Below are 20,646 nucleotides of genomic sequence, written 5' to 3' on the forward strand. Positions count from 1 at the left end.
ACAGAGTTCTATCATTCTCACTATTTCAGCCGATGTCATGTCAACCCTATACCCTAAAGAATCTCAACTCTGTAACTAGCTTCAGATTCCCTTCTAATCTCCATGCCTGTATATCCAAATTCCTACTAGGCATCCCTGAGTGGATGACACACAAGCACCTCAAATACGACATTCTTTCATTCAACACGTATTAATGACCACTGTGTGTCTGACTGTTGTAGCATAGACAAAAATTCCTGCCTTCATGGAGCATACATTCTGGTGGTAGGAGAAAAAATATATACACATGTATGCTAGTATGTATATATGTATGTAAATAAAATGGTATGAGTTTTGGGAGGAAAATAAAACAGAGAAAGGAAATAGACAGTGTTTGAGGGTGCAACTGAATATGGAGAACACGGAGGATTCACCTCACATGACATGCAACCGAAGAATATATAACCTCATTGCTTGAAGGAGGTGAGAAAGCAAACCATTTAGGCATCTAGAGGAAGAATATTCCAAGAGGAGGAAACAGTAAACATAGAGGCTCTGAGTGAACATTATATCCAGTGTATACAAGGACCAATAAATGTGTTTGGGGCAGAGTCATGGGGAGGTAAGATCAGTCAATGCAGGGTCTTTAGGTCATGGTAAGGATTTTGGCATTTATATTCTACAAGTCTCATGGGAGGATTTTGACCAGAAGACTGTGTCATGATCTGATCCATGTTTTAATTGGGTGCTGATGTGAGCATAGACTGAGAAGGGCAAAGGCAATGGGGAGACAATGAGGAGGCATTTGTAATGATTAAGAAGAGAGAGAGAGAGAGAGAGAGAGAGAGAGAGAGAGATGGTGGCTTGCACCAGGTGTTGGCAATAGAGGTAATGAGTAGTGGTAAAATCCTGGATATAGTTTGAAGATACAGCCCACATGATTTCCTAACAGATTGAATGTGGAGTTTCCACATTGATATTAAGAGGAGTATTTCAGGAGCAGATCTAGGGAGTAACAGGAATTTGGTTTTGGACATGGTAAGTTTGAGATCCAAGTAGACATCCCTAATTGGTTAAGTGAGTCCGAAATTCAAGAGCTCTTCAGCTTATAGATGATATCTTAATATGCCTCCACTCTCTCACCTTACTGCTGAGAAGTCTCTCTTGGATCCCTACTGAATGGGAGAGGAAAAGGAAAGAAAAAAGAAAAATAAGAGACTTCCCTAGGAGGTTGTGGCCTCAGGATGACACTTGCACAGATTTGCACCCTGGGTATGCATAGCCTAAGTGGACCAGAAACTTTCCAATCTTAGCCTTGCTTTGAGATAATCCTGACTGAATAAGCTCTTAAGGATCTGGCAGAAGAAAACTCAAAACCTGTCTTGATGAGAGCATATCCAGCTTAGGCTGTGAAACACAGTCATGATTAATTTTTCAAGGATAATGATCTAGCAAGCAGTCAAAGATACTTACAGAAAATAAGACTTGTTCAACACACACAGGAACTATTAAAACAACAAAGAGCAGAAATAGGATCACATAGACCTCAGATGCTGAAATTAACAGACACAGACCTTAAAACAACTATGCTCAATATGTTTTAAAATTCATTTGAAAATTTGAAAATATATGCAAGGAATAGTAAACTATAAAAATGATCACATATTTGAAAGAGAAAATAAACAGTAGCTGAAATACAAACTCAGTGGATGAATTTGACAGGAGATTAGACGAAACAGAGAAGAAAATTAGTGAGGAGGAAGACAAAGAGGAGAAATTATCTAGATCACAAGCATTGGAGACAGAAAAGGTTGGGATGTAAGAAAAAAAGGAGAAATATACAAGGCATAGAAGAAAGTCTGATATACAATAGGACTCTGAGAAGAAGGGAAGTAAGGAGGGGCAGAAATAATATTTGAAGAGATAAGGACTGGGTATTTTCTAGAAGTGATGAAAGACACCAAACCACAGATTCATGAGTTCTAGCAAATTCCAAGCAAATAAGTACAAATAAATCTACACCAAGGAACATCATTTTTAAAAGAAAGAAAATTATAGGAAAGTAAAGCAAAGAGAAAGCCTTAAAAGCAGCAAGTGAAAAAAAAGGCAGATTAAGCTCAGACGTGCCATGATTAAGTGGTAGCTGAATTCTCAACAGCAACAAGGAAAACAGAAAACAGGAAGAATATATTCAACATGATGGAAAAAAAACCCAGAACTGCGAGTTTAGAGTTTCACACCCAGAAACACTGTCTTTCAAATAAAAAAGATGAAATGACATGTGCAGACAAAGAATTAGTCATGAAAAGACCTTCTCTAAAGTAGGTTCTAAAAGCAGAAGGAACATACCACATGCAAGGTCTAAGAAGGAAGAATGAAGAAAGAGCAAAGAAAGTGGCAAACAAGCCAGCAATGCAGATGAAAAGTGAATATATAAAAAAGTAAAAATAATGTTTTGTGGGAGTTAAAAAAAAAAAGGCGGGGGGAGGCACCTGGGTAGCTCAGTTGGTTAAGTGTCCAACTTCAGCTCAGGTCATGATCTCACGGTTCATGAGTTTGAGCCCCACGTCGGGCTCTGTGCTGGCAGCTCAGAGCCTGGAGCCTGCTTCAGATTCTGTGTCTCCCTCTCTCTCTGCCCCTCCCCTACTCATGCTCTGTCTCTCCCTGTCTCTCTCAAAAATGAATAAACGTAAAATAAATTAAAAAGAGAGAGAGAGAGACTTAAAATACAAATCGACAATAAAATGATAAGTTAGGAGAGAGATAAAGGAAATTAAGGCATTCAAAGGTCATTGGATATACAAGATAGGAATAAAGGGTTTATCTTTATCTTTCATTACCCGTGTATGCAGGGTATACTGTCTAGGTAAGCATTAGAACACAGAAATTGAGTGCAGTGTATAGGTAGTAAACAAACAAAAGGAAAAAGTCAATCTTCTCAGGAAATAGGAAGAAAGCTACAACACATGTGTGCTCGGCAAACGGTAAGGGAATGGAGGTGTGAGAGGTCCGAGAAAATGAAGAAAGTATGAAACAGTCATCTCACAGAGAAGGAGCCTGAATGGAAGCTGAGGTCCATGATGATGATTTAAGTTTATTTATCTATTTTTGAGAGACAGAAAGAGAGAGCAGGGGAGGGGCAAGGAGAGAGGAAGAGAGAGAGAGAGAGAGAATCCCAAGCAGGCTGTGCACTGTTAGCACAGAGCCCGACGCCTGGCTCAATCCCACAAACCAGGAGATCATGACCTGAGCTGAAATCAAGAGTTTTAGTCAGTCAGTTTAACTGACTGAGCCACCCGGGCAGCCCCATGGTCATGATTTTAAAATGAAACCAGAATTGTGTGGTTTTCTCCAGCCAAGCTTAGCTGCATAGGTGCAGGTGGGTGGAGAGCAGGCCGAGTTTCAACAAGGCTTTAATGGGGTTATGGCTTTCACAGGTGAGTAGAGGGTGTATGTGACAGCGATTATAGTGATGGGTCCTGGAATTCCAGCTAGGAAAGAAAGGAAGTGAGGAAATGAGAGGAAATGAGGGATAGTTTAATGATGGCACGAACTATGGATCGTGGTAGCTCTCTCTCGAATCTGGGAAGTGGAGGGAATAAGCTAGAAAGGGTGGATATGGTAATCAGAGAATAAAACGCTTGAAACTGAGATAATGAAGGGGTCACAGTTCTCGATAATAACAAGGTGTAGGTATGACTGCGTGGATGACTAATTCACCCAGGGTGGAAGACACAATCATCACAGGAGGAACTAAGAGGTCAAGATCGCGTATGTCAGTATTGGCATCACCAAGAATTACAACAAGCAGGCTGCATAATTTGCAAAGCCCAGGGCAAATGAAAATGCAAGGCTCCTTGTTCAAAAGTAATTATTAAGAAATTCACACTGGTGCCTACAGAGCATTAAACCAATGCAGGTCCGTTTGAAGTATGAGTCACTGTGTCAGCCCAGTTTCCACACACATGATGCTGGCCCCAGCAAGAGGGAGAGTAACAGTGATCCAGGAATGGAAATCTTCAGGGTATTGTCTGAGGGTCTGAGGTGACAGCAACAAGGGAAGCATGAGGTGGGATTGATCCCTCCACAGGGCAGGGGACAACAAGAGGCAAGGAGGACATCTCCCCCACCTCTAGGCCCAGGGGCTCAACTTAACTGAGGAAAGCAGCCTCCCAGATTTCCATTAGAGCAAGCAGGCAAAAGAAAAATTCAGAGAAGCTCATTTACAAGGAATTCTGTGGATGAACTATGGCTTCCAGGGGCACATAGAAAGGTTTCAGGGGGGCACCTGGGTGGCTCAGTCAGTTAAGCATCTGGCTCCAGCTCAGGTCATGATCTCATGGTTTGTGGGATTGAGCCCCGCATCGGGCTCTCTGCTGTCGGTGGAGAGCCGGCTTTGGATCTTCTGTCCCCCTTTCTCTCTGCCCCTCCCCCACTCACTTGCGCACTCTCCCTCTGTCTCTCTCAAAAACAAACATTTAAAAAAAATTTTTTTAAGTGAAAGGTTTCAGAGTGGGAAAAGTAGGAAGTAAGGTCAGAGAAGTGCTGTGCAAAGCTGTTTGAGGAATAGTCTCAGGTGAGCACAGGACCTGGGAGTCTGGACCTCCTAGAGGTATCTGAGGTGAATCCACATAAAAGGCCAGATGGAATGGGTGCTGGCAGCCTCCAGGTAGGTGTAATTGATGAAGCAGTGGGCAGTGGTGGGAGGGAGGTGTTGGCAATCCCTCAAGGAACATGCAGAACCCTGACAGCATCAGTGAGGTTCTCTGATGGGGAATGTCTCTGGGGTTGACAGATGATCACAAGGGGGACACACGCATGGCAGAGTTAAAAGGAAAAAAAAAGGTATTTTCTACATCAGGTATTCCTTGGAGGGAGTATGTAGAATAAGAGGTAACAGAACAAAACGAAAACCCTGGGGAAAGGAAGAGAGGAGCCAGAAAGGTCACTGAAATCACGAAGCCAGAGAGACAGGTAGGCGTATTGCTGAAAAGCCCACAGGGACCTCAAGAAGGGAGAATGCCAGCTATACCAGAGAAGTCAAACAAAACGGAACTGCTACTAGGGAGGCTTAATAAGATGAAGGCTATTGACATTTTTTATATATAACTAAAAATACTGATTAACTATCATCTATAGGAGGTATTTTAGTCATACCTGATCTCCCCATTCATTAATCACCGGCATATTAATATCATCAATAAATACAGTCATTTTTCTGCCTCCTGGTGGCCCATATGTGCTTCCCATTCGTTTATCCACATAGCTTTCAATGGTTCTCTGGAAAGAGGAAATGGTTCGAGTGTTAGATTTCAACCCAGATTCCTAAAAATGCTGAGCATGTCTCTCAGAGTGAATTGAGTTACTTAATATACATAAATACCATTATTAAAATAGACATTGTAGGGGCGCCTGGATGGCTTAGTTGGTTGAGCATCGTCGGACTGCTGGTTTCGGCTCAGGTCATTATCTCATGGTTTGTGAGATGGAGCCCCGCGTCGAGTTCTACGCTGACAGAGCGGAGCCTGCTTGGGATTCTCTGTCCACCTCTCTCTCCGCCCCTCCCCCACTCACACGCACATGCATTCTCTCTCTCTCTCTCTCAAATAAATAAATGAACTCAAAAATTGTTTTTTTAAATAAACAGTGTAAAATTGCAAAAAATAAGTTATTGGAATGTTAATCATTAATTTTATGCACAAAGTTCAGCTTCAGCCTCAATATTAGGTCAAAATATGCTATTTGGCTTTGGTTTCCATCTTAGCCTAGGGAAAACCAATAGCTGAATGCCAGGTGCAGCCCCATTTCCTACACACACACACACACACACACACACACACACACACACCAGCTTTTATATGCATACACATTTTACTGTAAACACCACTCAAAACATTTAAGATGTTGATTACCTCAGCAAGTGATGGGTTTTACCTGAAACATGACTGGTTCTGTGGCAGATGAAAAGTTGAGACTTTTGGATAACTGTACTTCAGGATCGTATCTTTTCAAATAGGCTTTAATCATTACAGTTTTCGCAGTCCCCTGCTCTCCGGTGAGCAAAACAGCCTGCAGTAATAGGATAGTCATGGTGAAAGGGGTTGTGTTTGGTTTTAAATGCCTTATGGCTCTAGCAGCCATTTTTCATTCTAAAAATTCATATGACTAATTTTTAATTACTTTTTAGAATTAGACCCACGTCAAAATAAATCCTAGTTCAATTAAAAATTTAAATGTGAAATGTGTACTACAACTGTGCAGGAAGAAAGAATGGGCAAATATTCACGTGACCACGAGAGAATGAGGGACTTTGTGAGCATATGACAGCTTTCCTTAGCAAGCCGGAAGTCAGAAGTTCAGGGGATACTGAATTGGAGTGTATCCTGGGGTTCATTCGCCAAAAGTGTTTCCCTTAAATGGCACCACTTCCGGCCCCTTGTGCTGGAATTTAATTTTTCTATCTGTACCGTGTGAAAAGGGATGTGTTTCATACAGGTTTGTGATCAGCTAAGAAACTATCAAACTTACTTTATATTGTTTTGCAATGGTGTCTATCAAAAAATTTGTTCTAATATTGTCAACATTTGGAACCAAAATTGATGAATATTCTGGAATACTGTCGGTTGGATAATAATATGGCTGTAGTTTCTTATTCCAGTGCTCCCAATCACCTATACAGTAAGTAAAAATTCATCTTAATAAAACTGCACTCTTTGAAAAGTATCTCAAAATATAAAAATGCAAATGCCATAAACACCCAACAGAATCACATGGCCATTTAAACCATTTTCCAAAAATATGTGAACATATCTGCTTATCTAATATATACGGCATTTGATCATTTAAATTCGTTTTGCCCCTTCACAAAGTCAGTTTTTAAATTTCTGAATCATTCATCTAGAGAGATCTGGCCTGAAAGGGAATTAGAACTGGCTACTGGTAAAACCAATGACATGTTTAATATCTAGTAGGGAAGCCCCATCAACTGAAAGGATAGGGAAGACCAAAAAGGGGTTAGTGGACATAGAATGTTTGCCATGAGAAATGGGGAAAACAAATCTAGCCCTGAAACTAGTTAATAAAGTGCTCAGCCTATTGACTTAACAGTAACTACTAATTTATTAACTGATTTTAGATAGCCCATAATTTGCTGATGGATATTATTGGTATAAGAATTATTTTTACCACATTTCTTCAATTATAAAAAAAAAATTGTATTTACATTTAGCATATCTGGAATGTGCCTTACAATCTACAAAGACTTATAATCACCATTGGCTAGGCAAACTTGGTCAGAGATGTTCACGCTGTTGCCATAAATTACTTTTATCGTTGGTATCGTATTGTTCATTTTAACTGGCTTTTCAGGAATATTACACTATGATTCAGGATTGTACCAAAAGAGTTACTGTGTACACAGAATGCATGAAAACAGAGCAGAGGCTCACACATTTGAGAGTAGCAAAGAAAATATTCATCACTGGAGGAATAACCTCAATCTCAAATTTCCTTGCAAAATAACAAGTCATTTGGTAAGCGTAGGTGTTAACTTTTAAGAAACTGATAAACTTTTTCCAAAGTGGCTATCCCACAGAGTAGTATATGAGAGTCCCAGTTATTACGCATTCTTGCTGATATTTGGTATTATCAATCTTTTCATATGGCAATCATTGTAGTGGCTGTGTAATCATAGCCCATTCTAGTTTCAGTTTACATTTCCTCGATAACCAATGATGTTGAATATCGTTTCATGTGTTTTTTCACCATTTTAAAATCTTCTTTGGTCAAGCATCTATTTAATTATAGTGCCCATTTAAAAAATTTTGGCTTGGCTGTCTAACCACTATTATGGAATGGCAAGAGTCCTTTATGTTTTCTGGATTGAATTGTTTTATCAGATATATTTTTTATTTTTTTAATTTTAATTCCAGTATAGTTAACATAGAGTGTTAATGTTTGTTTCCAGTGTACAATATAGTGAATCCACAGTTCCATACATCACCCAGTGCTCATCATGACAAGTGCCCTCCTTAATCCCCATCACCTTTTTCAACCATCCCCCCAGCTGTCTCCCCCCGCCCCCATAACCATCAGTTTATTCTCTACAGTTAAGAGTCTGTTTCTTGGTCTGTCTTTCTTTTTCCCCTCTGCTCATTTGTTTTGTTTCTTAAATTCCATGCCTGAGTGAAATCCTATGGTCTTTGTCTTTCTCTAACTTATTTTGCTTGGCATTATACTCTCTATTTCCATCCATGTCATAGCAAATGGCAAAATTTCATTCTTTCTATGGCTGAATAATATTTCATTGTATATCTATATACTATTTCTTCTTTATCTATTCATCTGTCAATGAACACATGGGCTGCTTCCATAATTTATTATAAATAATGCTGTAATAAACATAGGGATGCATGTATCCCTTTGAATTAGTGTTTTTACATTTTTAGGGTAAATACCCAGTAGTGCAATTGCTGGATCATAGGATAGTTCTATTTAAAAATTTTTGAGGAACCTCCATACTGTTTGTTTTCCACAGTGGCTACACCAGTTTGCACTCCTATCAACAGTGCAAGAGGTTTCCCTTTTCTCCACATCCTCGCCAACACCTGTTGTTTCTTGGGCTGTTGATTTTAGTTGTTCTGACAGGTGTGAGGTGCTATCTAATTGTAGTATTGATTTATATTTCCCTGATAATCAGTGATGTTGAACATTTTTTCATGTATCTGTTAGCAACCTATATGTCTTCTTTGGAGAAATGTCTGTTCATGACTTCTGCCCATTTTTGAATTGGATTATTTGTTTTTGTGTGTGTTAACTTGTATCAGTTCCTTATATATTTTGGGTACCGACCCTTTTTCAGATATGTCATTTGCTACCTTGTTAATATGTTATTATTCTGGAGAATATTCCATGTGCACTCAAAAAGAATGTGTATTCTGTTGTTTTAGGATGGAATGTTCTGAATATATCTATTAAATCCATCTGGTCCAGTGTGTCATTCAGAGCCACTGTTCTCTTGTTGATTTTCTGTTTGGATGATCTGTCCATCAAAGTTTGTGGGGTATTAAAGTCCCCTACTATTATTGTATTATTATCGATTAGTTCCTTCATGTTTGTTATTAACGGTTTTAAGGATTTGGGTGCTCATATATTGGGTGAATAAATATTTACAATTGTTAGATCTTCTTGATGGATAGACCCCTTCATTATGATATAATGCCCCTCCTTCATCTCTTGTTACAGTCTTTGGTTTAAAATCTAGTTTGTCTGATATGAGTATGGCTATTCTGGCTTTCTTTTGATGTCTATTAACATGATAGATGGTGCTCCATCCCCTCACTTTCAATCTGCAGATATCTTTAAGGTCTAAAATGAGTCTCTTATAGGCAGCATATAGATGGGCCTTGGGGTTTTTTTGTTTTTGTTTTTGTTTTTGTTTTTATCCACTCTATCTCCCTATGTCTTTTGATTGGAGCATTTAGTCCATTTACATTCAAAGTAATTATTGATATGTATTTATCACCATTTTGTTACTCGTTTTATGGTTGTTTTTGTAGTTTTCTCTGATTCTTTCTTCTCTTTCATAATTTGTTGGCTTTATTTAGTGATATATTTGTACTCCTTTCTCTTTATTTTTTGCATATCTATCACTGGTTTTTGATTTGTGGTTACCATTAGGCTCGTATATAACATCTTCTCCACATAGCAATCCATATTAACTCGATGGTTGCTTAAGTTTTGGATACTCTTTTAAATATTAAAATTCCAATTTTTTTTAACGTTTATTTATTTTTGAGACAGAGAGAGACAGAGCATGAACAGGGAAGGGGCAGAGAGAGAGGGAGACACAGAACCCGAAACAGGCTCCAGGCTCCGAGCTGTCAGCACAGAGCCCGACGCGGGGCTCGAACTCACGGACTGCGAGATCGTGACCTGAGCCGAAGTTGGCCGCTCAACCGACTGAGCCACCCAGGCGCCCCAAAAATTCCAATTTTTAATTGTTTGTTGTGAGCATATAGAAATACAACTTATTGTTGTATATTGTCCTTTTATCCTATGACCTTGCTAAACTAATTCACTGGTTTTAAAAACTTTTTTGGGGGCGCCTGGGTGGCGCAGTCGGTTAAGCGTCCGACTTCAGCCAGGTCACGATCTCGCGGTCCGTGAGTTCGAGCCCCGCGTCGGGCTCTGGGCTGATGGCTCGGAGCCTGGAGCCTGTTTCCGATTCTGTGTCTCCCTCTCTCTCTGCCCCTCCCCCGTTCATGCTCTGTCTCTCTCTGTCCCAAAAATAAATAAAAAACGTTAAAAAAAATAAAAAAAAATAAAAAAATAAAAAAATAAAAAAAAACTTTTTTGAGGATTCTATACAAATGGTCATATTGTCTACAAATAGAGGTATATTTGTTCTTTTCTAATCTGTAGATACTTTATTTGTATGTTTTTGTTTGTTTATTTATTGACTTACTGCACTGATTAGACCTTCTAGTACAATGTTGAATAGCAGTGATGAGAAAGAACATCCGTGTCCTATTTCTAATCTTGGGAAGGAAATATTCAATATTTCACCAATAAGTAAGTATAAATGTTATCTTTTCTGTAGATGCTCTTTGTCAAAATTATAAAGCTCCTATTCCTAGTTTACTGAGAGTTTCACCATGAAACGGTGTTAAATTTTGTCAAATGCTTTTTCTGCATCTATTTAGAGGACCGATGATGTGTTTGGCTTTTAGTCTGTTAACATGGCAAAATAAATTTATTGCTTTTTCAATGTTACCCCAATCTTCAATTCATAGAATAAATGCTCACTTGGACTTTACCTGTTAAAATTTTATTAAGAAATGTGTGTCAGGGCACCTGGCTGGCTCAGCTGGTAGGACATACAACTCTTAACCTCAGGGTCATGAGTTCAATCCCCACATTGGGTGTGGAAGCTATTTAAAATTTAAAAAGGGAAAGGAAAGAAATATGGGTCATTGTTCCTAAGACATACTATCTACAGTCTACTTTTATTATAATGCCTTTCTCTGGTTTTGATATCAAGATAACATCATCTTTATAAAACGGTCTGGGATGTATTTCTTCCTTATGTTTAATGTCTTAGGAGCAGTTTTTGTACAATTGGTATTATTTCTTCCTTAAGTACTTGGTAGAATTCACCAATAAAGCCATCTGGGCCTGGAGTTTTCTTTGTAGAAAGGTTTTTAACTATACATTTTTGGTGAGTCTGGGGATATGTAGGATGCCTATTTCTTCTTGATGAGGTTTAGTAGTTTGTACCCTTCAAGGAATTTGTCTTTTTTATCTAAACACGTGTGTTTCATCATCAAACATACCTTCAAAACATTGTTTCTATTATTCCCTTATTTTTTAATGTCTATACAGCCTGTAGGGATGTTCCCTCTTTGATTCTGAACAGCAGTAATTTATGTCTTCTCTATTTCCTCTGATATCTCTGGTAAGAGATGTATCAATTTTATTGATCTCTTAAAAAAACCATCTTTTGGGACAGCTGGGTGGCTCAGTCGGCTGAACATCCAACTTTGGCTCAGGTCATGATCTCACATTTGTGGGTTCGAGCCCTGCATCGTGCTGTGTGCTGACAGCTCAGAGCCTGGAGCCTGCTTTGGATTCTGTGTCTCCCACTCTCTCTCCCTCTCTCTCTGCCCCTCCCCTGCTGGGACTCGTGTTTCTCTCTGTATCTCAAAATATAAAATAAAACGTTAAAAAAAATTTAAAAACCCCCATCTTTTGATTGTTTCTGGATTGTAACAGAATTCATAAGTAGATTTAAGGATGCATTTCATTGTTAGTTTGCATTTGGAGTTAGAGCTCCCTTTTATGAACCCAAATCTTTAATAGCATCTAATCACACATAGAATTAATTTAATCATTCTGATTAAAAATGCCCAGCTGAAAAAAAGTTCACTTCATCTCAGTCTCTTTATAAAGGCCTTTAAAACACCAACTTTAGGGGCGCCTGGGTGGCTCAGTCGGTTAAGTGTCCGACTTCGGCTCAGGTCATGATCTCGCGGTCTGTGAGTTCAAGCCCCGCGTTAGGCTCTGTGCTGATGGCTCAGAGCCTGGAGCCTGTTTCAGATTCTGTGTCTCCCTCTCTCTCTGACCCTCCTCCGTTCGTGCTCTGTCTCTCTCTGTCTCAAAAATAAATAAATGTTAAAAAAATTTAAAAAAAAATAAAATAAATAAAACACCAACTTTCACTTAATCCCTATTTTCAGTATGATTCTTCCACTCTCAAATGTGTCCAGTATCCTCCAACTCTAGGCAATTCTGTGTTTCACACTCTCTAAACACCAATTCTTCCGTGTTTGGCCAGTGTGAGGTGAGTGCGATTATCTACCAGTGTGATTTTGGAAAGAGGACCCGGAGGTTCTGTTTCTTAAACAGACTTACAAGCAGCACTCTGGTTTTTACCTCTGCCCTCACCCCAGTTTCCGTTTCCCGAGCCATGGGAAGGTTCTGCGGCATACATTACATTGCCTCTCAACTCTTCCCCCTGCCAGTTTAGGACTTACCTTGCCCCGTGTACCAAATCAAGTGCCACTTACCTTTCTGCTTTCTTGCTTTCAAAATGCTTTTGTTGCCATCCAGGGTCCTGTTCTGAGTTTATGCATCAAAACAGAAACAACAAATGCAGGGCTCCTGGGTGGCTCAGTCAGTTAAGCGTCTGACTTCACCTCAGGTCACCATCTCATGGTCTGTGGGTCTGAGCCCCCTGTCGGGCTCTGTGCTGACAGCTCAGAGTCTGGAGCCTGCTTTGGATCCAGTGTCTCCCTCTGTCTCTGCCCCCCACCCTGCTTGTGCTCTCTCTTTCTCTCTCTCGGAAATAATAAATGTATAAACTTTTAAAAAATGCTTTTGCTGCTTTGGGGTTTTGGGAAGAATCAGAGGTCAATACAGTTTTTAGGAAGCATGTTTTATCTTCTCTAGAGTTTAGAAGAGTTGGGAGCTACGCTCCGGATGAAGGGCGCCAAACTCAAGGGCATTTCTCTTAGAGACAGGGAAGCTGGGCCCTGCCACACACAGGAGGCTGGGGGCTGAGGTGACAGCACTAGACTGTGCCCAGTCTGCTGCATGTAAGAAGGACCCCATATGCTTGGTTCATTCTCTCATTATTCCGACATTTCCAACAGGGAAGTTGTGGGATTGATCTGTTACTTCATCATGCGGGTCATCTATGTTCTCTACACTGCTGCCTTTCTCTTCAAGCACCAGGATGTACATGATGCGAGAGGTATTGCCAACTTATTTATACAAGATTTCACTTAGGCCACTCCAAAAAGAGGAGAAGCCAAGAGTCTCTTACCAGTTTCCAGCATGGTCGATATGCAAAGTTCCACTATTTGCATCTATGCTTTTTAAAAATGGTATTAGCAATCAAGTTATTTATAATCGGCTTAATATTCCCCTATAGAAGAGTTTATGAAAGTTTATATTTTTCTCATTGAAAAGGAGATCATCTCATTTCAAGTGTAAGTCACTGTACTTACCGTAATCAGTAACATAAAACTCATACATGGTCTGATTTGTGCCTTTAGGTATTTCTGGCAAGTCTAACTTGCTTCCATGACTTCGTAAAAAGGCCTCAAGCTTTTCTCTGCTTTCCAATTCCAAAAGGGCTCCTAAACTCCACATTAGGCCAAACACAAATAATTTATGAAGATGTTCGACACATGAAATACCACCTTCTTCTTTGGAGGGAATTAAACCTTCCAGTAGAGTGAGAGACTGAAAATATTTGAAATATAATAAAATAAATTTTGGTGTTCAAATTTTTGAAATAAAAAAAATTAACGTTTTGGAGTAACTAAACTTTAGATCTAGAAACTACCTTAGAAAACATCTAGTCTAAAAGGAAAAGAAAGAAGACGACGAAGAAGAAGAAGAAGAAGAAGAAGAAGAAGAAGAAGAAGAAAGTAAACATCTATTTTAGGCCCTTTACTTTTCAGATGAGGAAACTGAAGCTCAGTGAGGTTAGTCGCATGAGCTGGGGACAGAAACTACACCCTCTGATTTCCATTGTGGCATCTTTTCTGCTAGTCCACGCAGACTTTTTTTTTTTTTCTTTTAATTTTTTTTTTTTTTATGTTTACTTATTTTTGAGACAGAGAGAGACAGAGCATGAGTGGAGGAGGGGCAGAGAGAGAGTGAGACACAGAATCAGAAGCCAGCTCCAGGCTCTGAGCTGTCAGCACAGAGCCCGATGTGGGGCTCAAACTCACAAACCGTGAGATCATGACCTGAGCCAAAGTCGGTCGTTCAACTGACTGAGACACCCAGGAGCCCCCCACACAGACTTTTTAAACCAGGATGACCTTTCTCTAAATGCTGTCTACTGTTGGACAGTGATCAAGCAATATCTGGAGATAGGGTTTTTTTCTTCCCTTCTTTCCTCCTTCTTTCAAATTTATTATCATTTAAAAATATTTATTTCAGGGGCACCTGGGTGGGTCAGTCGGTTAAGCATCCAACTTCAGCTCAGGTTATGATCTCACGGTTTGTGGGTTTGAGCCCTGTGTTGGGCCCTGTGCTGACAGCTCAGAGCCTGGAGCCTGCTTTGGATTCTCTGTCTCTCTCTCTCTCTCTCTCTCTCTGCCCCTCCCTCACTCACACTCTCTCTGTCTCTCAAAAATGAATAAACGGTTTTTAGCCATTCATGCAGTCATACTTATACTTTGTTGTTATTGAGAACTGTGACCCCTTCATTATCTCAGTTTCAAGCGTTTTATTCTCTGATTACCATATCCACCCTTTCTAGCTTATTCCCTCCACTTCCCAGATTCGAGAGAGAGCTACCACGATCCATAGTTCCTGCCATCATTAAACTATCCCTCATTTCCTCTCATTTCCTCACTTCCTTCCTTTCCTAGCTGGAATTCCAGGACCCATCACTATAATCACTGTCGCATACACCCTCTACTCACCTGTGAAAGCCATAACCCCATTAAAGCCTTATTGAAACTCGGCCTGCTCTCCACCCACCTGCACCTATGCAGCTAAGCTTGGCTGGAGAAAACCACACAATTCTGGCTTCATTTTAAAATCATGACCATGGGGCTGCCCGGGTGGCTCAGTCAGTTAAACTGACTGACTAAAACTCTTGATTTCAGCTCAGGTCATGATCTCCTGGTTTGTGGGATTGAGCCAGGCGTCGGGCTCTGTGCTAACAGTGCACAGCCTGCTTGGGATTCTCTCTCTCTCTCTCTTCCTCTCTCCTTGCCCCTCCCCTGCTCTCTCTTTCTGTCTCTCAAAAATAGATAAATAAACTTAAATCATCATCATGGACCTCAGCTCCCATTCAGGCTCCTTCTCTGTGACATGACTGTTTCATACTTTCTTCATTTTCTCGGACCTCTCACACCTCCATTTCCTTACCGTTTGCCGAGCACACATGTGTCGTAGCTTTCTTCCTATTTCCTGAGAAGATTGACTTTTTCCTTTTGTTTGCCTACTACCCATACACTGCACTCAATTTCTGTGTTCTAATGCTTACCTAGACAGTATACCCTGCATACACGGGTAATGAAAGATAAAGATAAACCCTTTATTCCTATCTTGTATATCCAATGACCTTTGAATGCCTTAATTTCCTTTATCTCTCTCCTAACTTATCATTTTATTGTCGATTTGTATTTTAAGTCTCTCTCTCTCTCTCTTTTTAATTTATTTTACGTTTATTCATTTTTGAGAGAGACAGGGAGAGACAGAGCATGAGTAGGGGAGGGGCAGAGAGAGAGGGAGACACAGAATCTGAAGCAGGCTCCAAATTTCCTACATCAGAGACTGCATTTCTCTTTAACTTTTTGCAGGGCTCAGCAGACTGTGGCCCCAGGGGCCAGCCACCTGCTTGGCAAATAAAGTTTTACTGAAACACAGTCACACTCATTCATGTAGGCATTGTGTCTGGCTGCCTTTGCAATACAACAGCAGGTGTCAGTGTTGAGACAGACAGTTGTGCAAATATTTGCTTAAATATTTGCTACCTGCTCATTTAAAGAAAAGTGCACCACCCCCCCATCCAGCATCAGAAAGAAATGTATCTACAGCAAGACATCCTCAGTCTTTCAAAACAAAATTAATTCAAGATAAGATGTTCACTTCTGTTATGCATTTTAAAGTAATTACTAAATAATTAATTGATTTGGGTCTCATGCATTACTTCTAACCTACCCATCCTCACTGACCGGTATCCATTATTAAACTAAGAGAAAATCAAAGCACCAGATTGGATACTGAAAGGTCACCTATAGCCTAGAAGCAGGAGAGCCCTTCAAAATCTATGATTCGTTCTGTTTTCTCCGAAGACTGTTAAGAAAAGCTGAGGGGGCGGAGGGAGGCAGAAAAGACATACACACAAAGCTAGAGACTACTAGGAAAATTGCTTAAAGGTTTTCCCAGTCTGGTATTCTGTAAATATGCAATGCTGAGATGAGACTGCCATTCGAATCTTCTTGCTTGTTACCAGCTCCCTTTTTGCACTTTTCGGTAGAACAGTCTGCTTTACTTATTTAGTTAGTCTACCGTCATGATTGGATGGACTTTCCGGGAAGGTTACTAAGCTTGATGGTGGGGAAGACAGTTCATTCCTCTTCCCCTGACAACACCCACCCTTGGGAAGAGAAAACAATAAAACAGATGGCAGTAACAACATTAATGAAATCTTTAATAGGAATCCAACTTCTCCAAGCCTTCACAGCCATATCATAAAAATATTTCTATGGACTGCAGGAATTTTCTATTTCAGATGCCTCTAAACTGCAAGTGGGCGGGGGGGGGGGGGGGGGGGGGGGGGAAACGACTCCAGTCTACATAGAGAATGTCCACAGTCTTACCTGCATGATATAGTTGCACTCCAGGAGCTGCATTTTTGGATTGAGGTTCAGTTTCATGAATGTATATATATCTTCAAATATTTTATCATACAGAGTCTGGAATACAGAAGCTTCCTGCGCGGTGCGCTTCTTCAACCACGCCTGCAGCAAAGAGACAGAACCTCAGTTTCCCAAGGATGTGAACCCCAGGTAGCCGCTGAGCACACACTGGCGTGGGTCTCCTGTCCCCACCTGCAATATCGGCCTCCAGCTGAGTGCAGAGCTGCTGATATAGACCATGCCCATCCTGGAAACTGTGGCAGGGGAAGCATTCTCAATATTGTGGACTTCAAACAAAAGCTTGCAACTCGGAGCCATGGGGATGCGATCTCCATTAGCTAACGTGAGAGTTTTATTGTCATCCAACACAGAATTTAGGTTCTCGATCCAAATGGCATCCACGGGGCCATCTAAAATGAGGAAAATGTTTTCACCTGCAAATAATTAAAAGGGAAAATCATTTTTCACCTGTAAAAAAATTAAACGTTGTATTATTAATAAACTGACGGGGGGGGAGGGGGAAGCTTCACAAAGGAGAGTTGAGGTGTACCTTTTTTAGCTTTTAATGTTTTTCTCCACAGAGTAGAAAAAATCCCATCTGTCCAGTCATTAGTAGCGGTGTCCAGTCTGCCAAACATCTGAGGCGCGGTAATCGCTTTGGGATTCATTCGCATCTCTCTGTGAGGTCTTCCGCACTCAGTCAATGCCTTCATCAGGATTGTTATGACAGTCGTCTTCCCAGAACCACTGGGCCCCAGAGTCATCAAACCATGACGGACCAGAGACGTCTCATATAACTGCACAATGAAGCAAGCAATTGAAAAATGGAACTAATGAGTCTCTTGCTGACACTCATAGCAGCGTGCTGAAATTTAAAAAGCTTTCAATAAGCTATTAACAGTAACCTGTTCACTATTTAAAGGATGAGAAAAAAAGTGGTTTGTATTTTTTTTTTTTACTAGACGTGGCTAGCCAGTTAGCACCACATTATAAAATAACGTTAAGTGAGAAAATTATGACAATGTGGTACTTGCATTACGTTTTGGAAATAATGAACTCAGGATCTAGTTTTTGCTTCTCAAACTACTATTCCTTGTGATTTTGGCTTTCTGATGCAGAAGTTTTTCCACGCACACGCTTTCTCTGTATTCAATGTGATGATGTCGCCCCCTGGTGGTGGAAAGCAGCAACACAAACCATCACAGGGAAGACCAGCTTGAGATGAGTGATTTATTCAAGAAGTGCTCCCAGGAGAAACTGGTAAGGGAGTGGGAGACGCGAGACAGGAAAGGGAAGTCAGGGAACGTGTTATCGAGGACAAAATCCTGTACAGGGAAGCCTGAACACTGTTCCTGGGGGGTACTCTGGAATGTAAGTTACACCTGCATTTATTCCACCTGGAAGCAGGGGAACTTGAATTTCCTACTCCATCACCCATCAGTCCTTAACTAACTGCTATTTGTGCCTGCTAACAAAGTGGCTCCAATCCTCTGGAAAAGAATAGTGAATATGGGCTATTAGAATAGCCCAGGAAGGGGCACATAGTTACGGTAAAAAAGATTCAAGGAGATGTGCTAAGAACTAGATGGTATCTGTTACAACATCCTCTCTATTGTTTTCTTAATAAAAATAAGAAGTTAAAAGCTAGCATCTGGGTGGCTGGGTGGCTCAGTCAGTTGAGCATTAGACACTTGATTTTGACTCAGGTCATGATCCCAGGGTCATGGGATCAAGTTCCACCCTGCTTAAGAACCTCTCTCTCTCCCCTCTGCCCCTCTTCTCCTCTCTCTCTCTCTCAAAAAAAACAAAAAACAAAACAAAAAAAAACTTACACCTTATAGGAGGCAGAATTTAAATTATTCTAACATTATAGGTAGAAATGTATTACTACAGTAACCCATAGTTTAAAAGCAATAGAGACACTACCCATAACATTATATTCAAGAGTAACACTGTTCACACTGAGTAACAACACAATATTCTAGTCCCCTACCCATTGAAATGACTATGATTTTAGTACTCAGTATACTCAGTATGTATATCATACAGATTTGGGAAAGTTTCCCAGAAATTAAAAGAAGTGTTTAATGGTTTTCAATACATGGATGATGAAAAATACTTAAACTTTTCCTCATATATTTCCCTGTAAACTTTGAATGTGTCTCATATACTTGGACTTCTTATTATCTGGCAAGTTAAAATAAGAATTGTTATTTTCCGCATGCAGTTTTTAACATTTTCCATAATTTCAGCTCCTTCATTTCCAAATGCCCTAGAAAATACCCCTGAAACATCAGGCCCATAGAGATTTCTTCCTGCATCTCTGCCAATCCTTCTTGCCTCTGCTGATTAACTGGTGGGTGGTTGACAAGGACGAAATGTAATGAGCAAAAAGATACCAAGAGACACAGGCAAAGGATTTAGATTTTAGGGTAGGCGTGAACTTGACCACACACAAAACAGAAGCAAAGTAACACTCCCAGATTCCTCGGGTTCCATGCCCATGAAGGTACCCAGCTATGAGTGATATTGCCAGACTGACACAAGAAGCTTGCGAGATCATTCCATCTCCCCGGCTTTTTATATAACCTGTCACCCTCTCCTAACTGTTGTTGAGATTCTAGTTACCACCTGCCCTAATACCAGCTCTAGGTAGCAAATTACAGCTTGTTTCCTGCCAGGCAGGGTAATGCCATACTATCTCTCTGGGGCCAACACATCCTCCTGAGGACTCTTCTTGCAATGATGTGCTTTAATTTAGTTTCAGGGGCGCCCGGGTGGCTCAGTGGTTTAAGCGTCCAACTTCGGCTCAGGTCATGATCTCACAGTTTGTGAGTCTGAGCCCTGCGTTAGGCTCCGTGCTGACAGCTCGGAGCCTCGAACCTGCTTCGGGTTCTGTCTCTCTCTCTCTCTCTGGCTCTCTCTCTCTCTCTCTCCCCCTTCCCCCACTCACACTCTGTCTCTCTCTCTCTCTCTCAAAAATAACCACTAAAAAATTAATTTAGTTTCAGCATTTACATTAAGACTAATATCCTGAGCTCTTCTCTTCAAATGGCGATCTTTAACAACACACACTTAGCATAACAGATTAAAATTTCTTTACCTGCACAAGTTTGAGATTCCAGGGCGGGTGGTTAATCAAACCTTCTATCTGAACCTGGTTGGCCACTGCAGCTTGCAGCTCCGTGTACGTACTACTGTCCAGCTGCAGTCCTGGAAACAGGTCATTGATTAAGCTGAGGAACAGGGGTTCGTCTTCATCAACCTAAGATGGCAGAGAATAATTTTACTTCTTCAGTCAATAAATAATTACTGACCAGTTACGAAGCTCATGGCACCTACTATCACTGCATGCCCAGAAAAACATATATTACTCTCCTAACCGGACTTGGGTCCTGTAGACCCAAGTCCTGAACACCACCACTGAATCTACGTTACCTATAGCATCGTACCCAAAGCTCTTTGGCATTCAGCATCCTCTACAATCTGCGGCTTCAAGGTTTGATCTCACTACGTTATCATGAATGTGCTGCATCTCACAAACAGGTGTATGCATTAACCTTAAAAATATGCAATTAGTAGTCCCAACCCCATGAAAATAGAAATATTAAAATTATATTTAATTATAAAATTAAAATTTCATTTAAACTGCCCGGCTCATCCAACATTGGCTGGAACACTCCATCAGAGCACTGTTCTGCCATCCTTAATAATCCATAGGTTTCAGTCAACTGACCCTAATCCTCATTTGCTACGTCTTTAACGTCTCCCTCACCCC

At 40.5% G+C, this 20,646-nt stretch overlaps 1 protein-coding gene across 1 annotated transcript in view; it reads right to left on the reverse strand.

Annotated features, from left to right (window-relative positions):
* DNAH8 (dynein axonemal heavy chain 8) overlaps nt 1–20,646 on the reverse strand; it is a 324,054-nt gene that overhangs the window by 148,365 nt on the left and 155,043 nt on the right. Inside the window, exons 48-55 of the mRNA XM_049652745.1 lie at nt 19,972–20,133; nt 17,419–17,665; nt 17,061–17,302; nt 16,830–16,970; nt 13,488–13,725; nt 6,508–6,650; nt 5,914–6,048; nt 5,137–5,259 (exon numbers count right to left, since the gene is read on the reverse strand). Of these exons, the coding sequence (XP_049508702.1) occupies nt 5,137–5,259; nt 5,914–6,048; nt 6,508–6,650; nt 13,488–13,725; nt 16,830–16,970; nt 17,061–17,302; nt 17,419–17,665; nt 19,972–20,133 (1,431 nt within the window). The remainder of the gene's footprint in view (nt 1–5,136; nt 5,260–5,913; nt 6,049–6,507; nt 6,651–13,487; nt 13,726–16,829; nt 16,971–17,060; nt 17,303–17,418; nt 17,666–19,971; nt 20,134–20,646) is intronic.

The sequence above is a fragment of the Panthera uncia genome, assembly GCF_023721935.1.
Source record: "Panthera uncia isolate 11264 chromosome B2 unlocalized genomic scaffold, Puncia_PCG_1.0 HiC_scaffold_24, whole genome shotgun sequence".
Lineage (NCBI taxonomy): Eukaryota > Metazoa > Chordata > Mammalia > Carnivora > Felidae > Panthera > Panthera uncia.